General features: G+C 51.2%; 1 protein-coding gene across 2 annotated transcripts; it reads right to left on the reverse strand.

The window, feature by feature from the left end:
• Positions 1 to 10: 10 nt before the first annotated feature.
• Positions 11 to 8948, reverse strand: Ltk (leukocyte receptor tyrosine kinase). 2 transcript variants are annotated; one of them, XM_076848500.1, is made up of 20 exons: positions 8818 to 8948; positions 8129 to 8272; positions 7867 to 8038; positions 7289 to 7439; positions 6972 to 7121; positions 6576 to 6732; positions 6315 to 6497; positions 4525 to 4623; positions 3788 to 3940; positions 3279 to 3374; positions 2811 to 3006; positions 2008 to 2098; positions 1813 to 1877; positions 1501 to 1630; positions 1307 to 1404; positions 1072 to 1164; positions 873 to 974; positions 605 to 739; positions 440 to 530; positions 11 to 321 (listed from the first exon to the last, which is right to left on the reverse strand). In XM_076848500.1, exons 1-20 carry the CDS (start codon positions 8858 to 8860, stop codon positions 52 to 54), a joined length of 2619 nt encoding a protein of 872 aa, XP_076704615.1. In that variant the 5' UTR covers positions 8861 to 8948; the 3' UTR covers positions 11 to 51. The 2 variants fall into 2 exon arrangements, with proteins under 2 accessions (XP_076704615.1, XP_076704616.1); XM_076848501.1 differs by lacking the exons at positions 2008 to 2098; positions 6315 to 6497 and having other exon boundaries at positions 2811 to 2890.
• Positions 8949 to 10748: the final 1800 nt, after the last annotated feature.

The following is a 10748-nucleotide window of genomic DNA, read 5'->3' on the forward strand; positions in this document are numbered from 1 at the left end:
CCTGGAAAAGGGTACAGGGAGGAGCAGTTGCTAAGAACAGTGCCTGAGTCCTCAATCAGGGTCCCTTGGGACCCAAGAGCCATAGGTGGGATTCCAAAGATTCTGAGGTTGGAGACCTCGGGATTTGAGGGGCTTGAGGCCAGAGGACAGGTGAGGGTCAAGAGGCCTCCTTCCCCAGTTTTTCAAATTCTCTGGACTCAGGTCCTGGGGTTGTGGGGATCTTAGGCCCTCCAAGGACCTGTTCCCCAGGCTAGAAGCCCCTTCATCCTCCAGAGTGGGCTTCAGTTCCATTGGCAGTGGTGAATTAAGCACATCAGGGTCCTGTAACGGGAAGGTAGGGGAACAGTGGGCCACAGAGTAGTTTTAGGGCTTTCTTCCTGACTCACAAGGCCAAGCTGGTCAGAGGGGTTATGGGGAAAAGCATTATTAAGAGGCATACCTGAGTACAGTATTGAAGGCGCTCCAAGATGCTGGCAAAGTTGGGGCGGAGTTCAGGTTGATGCTGCCAACACTGGGTCATGATGCGGTACCTGGAGGAAGGCAGGAATTTATGGCCACCATGGTCTCTAGGGACCTCCCTTCCTGGGTAGCGCTCTAAACTCACACAGGCCCTGGACAGCCCTGAGGAGGGTCCATCCGGCTCCCTGCAATGATGAAGTCCAGCACCTCTTGGTTGGTATGCCCAGGGTAGGGCATGTAACCCAGTGAGAAGATCTCCCAGAGCAGTACCCCAAAAGACCTGCATTGTAAGTCGGAGAGACAAGTGAGGCCCATCAGGTCCAACCAACCCTTCCCACAAACCAGGCAGCCACCGAAGGACAGGATTAGTTTCAAAACAGGGTAGAAAAGTGCAAGGGAGAATATCTCATCACCAGGAGTCTGTCTTCGATGTGAAGATGCCCTCCAGAAGGGCCTCTGGGGGCATCCATTTGACTGGGAGCAAGGCCTGCCCTGCCTTACGGTAATAATTGGCCCTACAGGAGGGAGGAGAGTGGCAAGTTGTTCAAATACCATCAAGGTGCTGGTAAACCCCCTTGGAGTAGCAGTTTCCCATTTCCCCAGGCTTCACACCGGTAGATATCTCTTGCCATCCCAAAGTCCCCAATCTTGGCCACACGGCTGGGCCCAGTGCAGCTCAGCAGACAGTTCCTGGCAGCAATGTCCCTGTAGAATAGGACAAAAGATCTCTTTCAGAATTGAGAAGCTCTGGCCCTTCCTGATCTATTTCCTTAAAAGTTATGTGCAAGAGTTATTCCTTGGGGAATGAGTTGGGCTGGGAGTCCTCTGAGCCAGGATTGCTCCTAACCTGTGGATGAAGCGATTTTCCTCAAGGTAGTGGCAGCCCTGGGCTATGTCCTGGGCCAGCTGCAGCAGGTCCTGCATGGCCAGAGGTGATGGCTGACCCTGGATCAGACAAAGGACACATCAGTCCATGCAAGTCTGTGGACACATGTGACAGAGTCTTGAGAGGGGCCTGGAGGGCTGGAAGGAGTGTCTCACCAGGTTGGGACGACTCTGCCTCAGGAAACTCTTCATGTCCCCTCCAGACATCAGTTCCAGCAGAATGAGGCGAGGCACAGCCCTGAGGCTGAGCCCCACACAGCGCACGATGTTCTGATGGCTGAACTTGCTGAATCAAGTAGTGCACATACCCCATCACCAGCAGGGAGAGAAACATGTTCTAAGTTCTGCACAAATGCAGAAGACCCTGTGTCCCTAAATATGCTACCTCTTAACCTCAGAGTGCAGGGGAGGCCATTTCTGCAGGTGAAACTGGGCTTTCCCACCTCTATGCACAAGCCCCAGGGGTACCTGATGATGAGCGCTTCCATGAGAAAATCCAACTCATCCTGACGAGAGCAGAGATCTGGCAGAGTCTGGGGAGGAAAAACAAAGTTCTGAGTTCCTCTGGAAACCATGAGTGCAGTTCACCATAGCTCTAGCAATTGTCCATCCTTCTGTGGTGCCCTGTTCTCCTACAACCAACCAGAAGCCCTACCCCCTCACCTTGATTGCCACCTGTAGGGGGCTGGAGTCCCCAGGAAGGCCAATTACCAATCCCTCATACACTTCCCCAAAGGCACCGTGGCCCAGGGCTCTGCAGGAAGACAGGTTGGAAGAGAGTGGGTAGCTGACACAGAGAAGGGTCCCAGAGGGTTAACTGCTTTGTCCCATTATGTACCCTGATGACCCTATTTGACCTCTCTCTGCATCATGGATGTCTCCAAGCACAAGCCCTAGAAGAGTGGTGCTAACTCACACAGAGCTGAAGCAGAGAGCAGACAAATGGAATGGGAGTTGGGGTGGAAGGCTGTGATAAGGCCTTTTATTTTTTTTTTCCTTTGACTGGGGATTGAACCCAGGGTGCTTTACCACTGAGCTATATCCCTGGTCCTTATTATTATTATTATTATTAATCTTGAGACAGAGTCTTGCTAAGTTGCTAAGGCTAGCCTCAAATTTGTGATCCTCCTCCCTCAGCCTCCCAAGTTGCTAGGATTACAGGTGTGTGCCCCCACTCCAGGAGATGAGGCCTTCAGTTATGGTGCTGCAAACACCCTGGAGGGTAGCAATCCTTGGGCTCCAGAAGAGTCATATTCTAAGGTCCTTATCATTCCAGAATTGGGGCAGAGAGCTGATCCTGCCCTCTCTCCTTTTACAGCTTGTATGGGCCTTCATCTTCCTACACAAGAGGTTTAAATTCATTGCTCAAATGCACCATAATTGATCCATAATCTACCACAGGATGGAGAGGATCAGAGGTGGGGATTCAGAGCACAACAGTTTTCAGAAAGTGGTGGGGGACTCACCTGAGCAGAGTGACGTTGGCTGGGGAAACCTCGGTGAGCCCTGGGGGCAGAGGCCACGACTGGGTCAGACCAAGCCCTACCTGGCAGTAATAGGGATTGGGGGCTGTCCTGATGGCAGAGGTTCGAAGCTTGCTCAGCTCAAGCTCAGGATCTGGCCGCCTGAACCCCCATAGGCCTTGCCACTTCTTCTGGTTCACTGAGAATAGGAAGAACACAGGTATTCCCTGTACTTGTCCATCAATCCTACTCTGCCTCCCCCTGCCTAGGACACCTTCCAATTGCCCATTCAAGTAGATGTTTTCCCCAGGCCTCTCCAGCTGTTTCTACTCTTTGAAAACCAGAGGAGTCTGCTGGAGGGGAAAAGGGGTTCTGAAGTCAGTCACATATGACTGGGACCCATTACAGCCCATCACGGCTCAGTGGAGAAGGGTAGCACTGGATCAGCCATGCCAACTAGATGCTCCGTACCCAAAATCAGGACCCCACACACCATAAGGAGGCTCAGTATCAAGGTCACCACTACAGCCACCATCAGAACCAGTGGGCTTGAGGGGGTTGGCAGGTCTAGAAAGAAAGAGAAAACTTCAACAGGAAGTTCCATGTCCCTCTACCCTTAAGTCTTAACCATGCTTCAAAACTCAGCTCAGTGTAAACTTTTCCACAATGACATTCCCAGTTAATCTAGACAAAAGCAAACTCTTCATCTTGAGAACCCCTAAAACACTTGACACCTCCCATTGCAACTGTCATTTTTAGATATATATCTATATATCTATTTCTAAATATCCATCTCACCTCCCACACTGGCCTACACACTTCTTGAAGGCAGAGCAAGCACTGATCCATCTGCAGTCCCCTGCCTGGTATCTGTCACAGTGCCTGGCACTCATCAGGCATCTATATCTTTCCCAGTGCCCTGCTGCTCCTCTCAGCCTGAAACCCAGAAGTTCAGACCTGGAAAAAAAGGCAAGACATACCTCTGCAAGTGATGTTATCCACAGCTAGCTCCATACCTTCTGGGCACATGCATTCAGTCAAATGGAGCTCAGCCTGCCACTGGCAGTCTTTCAAAGAGCAATGACTGCAATTGTGGTGCCTTCGGATTTCCACCTCTCCATGGTTCTCTATGACTATGAATAAAATAACTGATATGGTATGGTGGGGATGAGGATTGTGAAAGGAGTTTGGGGGCATAGGTCTTTTTCAAACCATGTGGTTAATTCTCCCCCAGGAGTTTATTATATCCATCTATCTATCTATCTATCATCTATTGGTACTGGGGATTGAACCCAGGGACACTTAACTACTGAGCCACATCCCAGCCCTTTTTATTTCTTTATTTTAAGATAGAGACTCTTTAAGTTGCTTAGGGCTTCACTATGTTGCTGAATTTAAGGCTGGCCTTAAATATGTGATCCTGCCTCAGATTCCCGAGTCACTGGAGTTACAGGCGTTCACCACCATACCTGGCTAGCGCAGGAGTTTAGAGCAAGGAGTAGCATTAAGTACCCAGGGCAGAAGGGGAGCCTGGAGGACTTCTGTCAAGCCTGAATATTCCCAATTCTGGGACCCTTGATTCCCCAGGTATTTGAATAGATTCCATAGCAAGAGGATACTTGACAAGCATTCCAGAAAGTCCATACTGGTATCACAATCAATAGCCTACAACAATGTCGTTCACAGTACAGAGCTGGTGAGGGGTGGGGGCCCATACCTGCCAGAGGCTGTAGGTAGAGTTCACTGCTGGGGTGTATGAAAGATACCCCATCTTCCCCATCAGCCCAGAAGATATCAGTCTCTGAGGCATCACCCCCTAGAAATTAAGAGTGATAGAAGGTTTGAATACAAAAAGAGTGAGTAGAGTGAGGGTGGGGGGAGGAAGGGGCACACAGCTGCCTCATAGATGGGAAGCTGGAATCTCCCTCCTGGTGGAAACCCCATTGTCCCCTACTCTGTAGCCTTGCCATCCAGGTGCTAATTTGAGCCAATCAACATATGCACTACTTATATGACTTACTTTTTGTGGGAGAACACCTAAAATATATTCTCTTATTTATTTAAAAAATTTTTTTCTCTTGAGGCTGGGGTTGTGGCTCAGCGGTAGAGCGATTGCCTAGCACATGAGAGGCCCTGGGTTCCATCCTCAGCACCACATAAAAATAAATAAATAAGGGTATTGTGTCCATCTACAACTAAAAAAATTAATATTTAAAAAATTTTTTTCTTAGGTTTAGGTAGACACAACACCTTTATTTTATTTTATTTATTTTTTGTGGTACTGAGGATTGAACCCACACATGCTAGGAGAGTACTCTATCACTGAGCCACAACCCCAACCCTTATTTATTTTTATTTATTTATTTTGCAGTACTGGGGATAGAACCCGAAAGGCACTTTACTGATAAGCTACATCCCCAGAACATCTTATTTCTTGAGACAGGGTCTTGAAATAATTGCCACTTAAACTTGCTAAGTCTAGTTTGGAACTTGGAATTCTCTTGCTACAGCCTTCTGAATCCCTGGGATTACAGGCCGGCACCATTAGTACCTGACTACTCTCTTAGCCATATTGTAGAATACATTGCTATTAACTGTGGTCACATGTTCTGCAGTAGATCTTGAACTTATTCTTCTTAACTGAAGTTTTATATCCTTTGACCCCATCTCCCCACTCCAACCCTTATAATTTGCATGTCCAACAATTTTATTGGTGCTGAGGCCATTGGTTCAGGGAATCACATAAAATTTTCACCTTAAACTATTTCTGCTGGGTGGGGTGGTGCAGGCCTGTAACCCCAGCTGCTAAGGAGGCTGAGGCAGAGGAATGCAAGTTCAGAGCCAGCCTGGCAACTAAATGGCTCTAAGCCATTTAGCAAGACCCTGTTTCAAAATAAAATAAAATAAAATAAAAGGGCTGGGGGGCTGGGGATGTGGCTCAAGCGGTAGCACGCTGGCTTGGAATGCGTGTGGCCCGGGTTCGATCCTCAGCACCGCATACAAACAAAGATGTTGTGCCCGCCGATAACTAAAAAATAAATATTAAAATTCTCTCTCTCTCTCTCTCTCTCTCTCTCTCTCTCTCCTCTCTCTCTCTCTCTACCTCTCTCTCTCTTTAAAAAAAAATAAAAAATAAAAAAATAAAAGGGCTGGGGATGTGGCTTAGTGGTTAAGCATCCCTGGGTTGAATCCTTGGCACCAAAACAAAAAACGAACAACAAACAAAAAAACTATTCCTGTCTTTCCGCTTCCTGGCTCAGCTTGCTCTCTCAGTGAGTTCTAAATTCCACAGACTGCTTCAGCACAAGGAGAGGACTTGTGATGGAAAAGGTTCTGCATTAAACTGCAATTCTAGGGGAGACCTATGGCATGTATGATTTGCAATTGATTTGACCTCCTTTTCTAAGAGCTCCTGCTCTGGTCTGGCACAATTAAGCTAGGAGCCTTTCCCACCTATCCTAAAAAGCCTGTTCCCAGCATAGAGGCCCTCCATAAGGATGCACCTACCCCGGTAGCCACCGCCTCCTCCACCGGCAGTGCAGGCCCCGCCACCGCCCCCGAAGCCGCCGACTGCGGCCCAGCCGAGTGTAGCCCTGGCCTCGGCACATCCCTGGCCGCCCACTGCCCCTTCCTTCAGTGAGCCGCCAGACTGCGGAGAGCGGGCCTGTGACGTCCAGCCGCCCCCTCCACCTACAGAGCGACAGCAGGATGATTGGCAGCGGGGTGTGGGGAGTAGCCCCCTTGCCCGCGGTGGTCCCGCGCCCTCACCTGCCGCCCCTCCTCTCCCGCCGCTCCCTGGCGCCGCCGACCGGTTTTCCAGTTTCTCTGGGGCGGCCTGAGTCCGGGCTCGGTCCTGCCGCCTCAGGTAGGCCCGACCGCCGCCTCCAGCAGCCACCAGCAGCGGCTCCAGCTCGCCGGCGCGTAGCTATGGGGCCAGCAGCGCGTTTAGAGAGGGCGCCTTCCCTGCCGTCGAGGAAGGACTCCGGCCGGGCGAGAGCTCCCGCTCCAGGGCCAGAGGAGAGCATGGGCTTCCTGCTGCGCCCAGGTATGAAGGGACCTCAAGGAATGAAGTAGAGCTCGTGCGTTTGAGCCCTGGGTAGGAGGACAGGGACCTCAACGCTGGGCTGAAGGGCAAGCGTGGCCAGCACCGGCCGTAGCACGTACCCGGAAGACGTAGGTGGCGCCCCCTCCACCCCCACCACCTCCAGCCCAGTGCTGCGACCCCCGGACTCTTTCGGTTTCATCGGTCGCCGCAGTGTGCTCTTCAGTGGACTGAGACTCTCCAAGACAGACGAGTTGGCTCTCGGGACTACCCTGCGAGAGCCGGGGGCAAAATCAGCCTGGCCTGGGACCCTCAGATCGCTGAGGTGTCTGAGCACCGAGGAAGGAATGCCCCGATGGCCGCCCCGATGGCCACCCCCATGACACCCAGCCCCTGTCCTGGACACTCAAACCACCTTTTTCCTTCTGGATCCACTTACTCCTGGACAGGCGTCCTCTCCCTGCTGCCCCACTAGGATATACAGCTGCTCCCCACGACCTAGGGAGAAGATCCCTGAGACGAAGACGCCATGCGCCCGCGACAGGTGGTTCTTGGCGCCCTTGCCGCCTGCGGCTCCGTAGGCTGAGATCCTGAGGGAAGAGGGCGCTGAGTCCCTGGCCCGTGGTCCGGGAGATCTCCAAAATTTCTTATCCAAGGAACTTAGAAACTGTAGTAGACTCTGAAGGGATGGGAAGACTAGGTTTGCATACCAAAACGTTAGATTTTGAATATATTTTAATGGAGATGGCAGGAGGCTCAAGCCACCGTTGGTGCCGCTGCTGATTAGGGGCAATCATCTCGGCCATACTAGGCTCCAAAGTACATACTAATTCAGTGACTATTGCTACTCTTCCCGTGGTCCACTGGAAGGAGATACAGTCAAGGTCGCCACGTTAGTTATTGCAGCAGAATGCTCTAAAATGCAATGTGATAGATGGGCATGTGGCCTTTTTTACTGTTACTGTAAAACCCCAGACTAGCAGGTCACCACCACCTCTACCCATCCCCAACACTTACAGATACTGGCCGGTGCCTGGCGCCCGCCACAGCTGCACTCCTTTCAGAGGCCCTTCGGCCCCCACGGTCACCATCACGCTGGTCCCCTCGTATGCCCAATCACATTGTGTTTGTGTGGGGCCCCATCGGCCGCTGGCCCCGCAGGTGGAGAACAGCCAAGGACCCTCGATGCCTGGGAGCAGGGAGTAAGGAAAGGGTTGTCGAGCCCCTAGCCAGGCGTAGGGGTCTGAGATTATTGAATGGAAGAACCCGCGGAGCTCACCTAGAGAATTTGTGGGGGAATCTGGCTCTAATCTGTTAGGCGGGGCGGCCACTTTCGAGTCCCAGGGGCTTGGAATTGGTAGCGGCAAGGGCGAGGATGGAAGAAAAGGCGCCTGGGACCCGGCGCTGCAGCAGAGAATGGCGCCTGAAATGTGGCAGGGAAATAGAGGGGTTGGGAAAGGGCGTAGGATATTAATCCGGCAGGGCTGGGGGTTAAAGAGAGACAATAACCCCTCTACGGCTCTTCGCGGCCACACCCCTAAACACTGCCCAGCCAGTGCACACTGAATCCTGGAAGCCGGCAATAACCCAACTCGGTCTCCAAAGCCTCGAGAGTTGCCCGCCGATCACCTCTACCAGGTTCTCCCCTCAAGAGTCCTTCCCCCTGAATAACTGAGCCCAGTTCTGCAGCCCTCCCCGCTTTTCTTTACTTAGATTAGAGGCCCTACTCCCAGGCAGTGCGAACACACCAGGGCTTGTTCCTGGTTCCCAAGATGCGCGATAGGATCCTAGGATTTGGGGCGCGTCTGGCGCTTCTCCGCCTGCACTCCATAAACGTGGAGAGCTTTAACCGCGAAGGTCCAAAGCCTCGGTAGGAACCACTACGCCCTGGTCTGTCGTGAACGCTGTCCCCAAGTCTAGGAAGGTGCCTCTGGTGGGCTCGTTCCTTGACCGCCAGACAGCACTTACCCGCAGCTCCGAGCCACAGCAGCAGCGGGCCCGAGCAGCCCATAGCCAGTTCAGTCCACCCCAGCTAATGTTGAAAGCTCAGAACTTGCCACCGCAGCAGGCAGCATAGGGTAGTGTCCAGCGGTTGGTGAGACACCCCTGGGACCTATTGTCTGTGGCCACGCCTACTTCAGACCCCAGAATGTGAAAGGAGGAAAGGGCGGGACGTGTGGGCAGTTAGGTCCCCGTGCTTCCGGGAAGAGCCTTGTGGAACCCCCACCCTGGGGCTACCTCCAGATCATAGAGTATGCGTCTGGCTGCCCCAGGGGCTTGTGGTGGTTTTGAGATAGGGGAGGAAATGCCCCCATGCCCACCCTTTTGAGACAACAGCCTAAAAGGCAGCTAGCCACAACCCAAGCACTCAGTAGGGGCTTCTAGGTTTCTAGGGATAGGAGCAATGGGGACTGTGCTGCCATGGTGATGATGGTGGTGGTGTGTGTACCGCATGGGAAGTACTCTTTCTCTTTAAATTGCTCCAACTGGGCATGATGGTGCATGTTTGTAATCCAAGCAATTTGGGAGGCTGAGGCAGGAGAGTAACAAGTTCAAAGCCAGCCTCAGCAACTTAGCCACACCCTAAGCAATTTATCCAGACCCCATCTTAAAATAAAAAATAAAAAGGGCTGAGGGTGTAGCTCAGTGATAAAGCCCCCCTAGATTCAATCCCCAGTACAATAGGATACAATACAATAAACTGCCTAAATAAGGCTGGGCTTGGTGGTACAGGCCTGTAATCCCAGCAACTCAGGAGGCTGAGGCAGGAGAATTACCAAGTTGGAGACCATATTAGCCCCGTGATAGGGCACCTGTGGGTTCAATTCCCCAGAACCAGGGAGAGTGGGGGAACTGCATCAAGTAAAGAGGCATCATTACTTGTCATTACTTTGTGACTGCAAGGCTGAACCTCCCTGATACCCTCAAAATACAATTCTATTGCCCTTTAACTCTGTGCATATCTTCGTACTGTGAGGGGGTAAAGACTAGACAGGATGTCCTAAGACCTGAGCACTAGTATTACAACATTAATCAATGGGCAAGACAGCACAGGCTACAACTGCTCTGAGATGGTATCCCTACCACCTGGAAAGTCATATGAAGAAACTGCTCTGTAAACCACAAGGCACCACCTGTACAGGTGGGAGGGCCACTCAGCTTCAGCCTTCAGGTGGTTGTGTATACTGAGTCCTCAATCTGTTGCTCAAAACCCAACTTAAAAGCCTGAGACCTCTGTTTAATATAAAACACCTAAAAAGCAGTTTAGCTACTTGGTAAAGTCTGAGTAAGTAGTACTAATTATAGCCACAACATGATTTTTATAAAAACTCTGGGCTCTATGTCCCAGTTAACTCTGTAGATATCCCACTATAAGGTAAGAGATTTTACTTCACAAGATCTCTGTAAAACCAAAGATTCTTGAACTGTGGTTGGTCCAGGACAGTAGCATCAGTATGACTTGGGAATTTGCTAGAAATGCATATACTTGGCCCCATCCTAGACCTACTGAAGTCTAAAACTCTGGCAGTAGAGCCCAGCAATATTTATTTACTTATTTGTAGTACTGGGGATTGAACCCAGGGTGCTTTACCACTGAGCTACATCCCCAGCCCTTCTTTATTTTGGAATAGGGTCTAGCTAAGTTGCTGAGGCTGATTTCAAACTTGCAATCTTCCTCCTGCCTCACCATCCCCAGGTAGCCAGTATTATAGGCTGCACCACTATGCCTGGCAGCAATCGCAATCTGTTTTAATCCACCCCCCAGGTGATTTTTATCACTCAGGCTTGAAAACCATTGCTATATGCGGATACAATGGCTGCTTAATAAAACCTATTGGCTGGGCATGGTGGCACACACCTGTGATTCCAGCAACTCAGGAGGCTGAGGCAGGATGACC

The sequence above is a fragment of the Callospermophilus lateralis genome, chromosome 3 (genome assembly GCF_048772815.1).
Source record: "Callospermophilus lateralis isolate mCalLat2 chromosome 3, mCalLat2.hap1, whole genome shotgun sequence".
NCBI lineage: Eukaryota > Metazoa > Chordata > Mammalia > Rodentia > Sciuridae > Callospermophilus > Callospermophilus lateralis.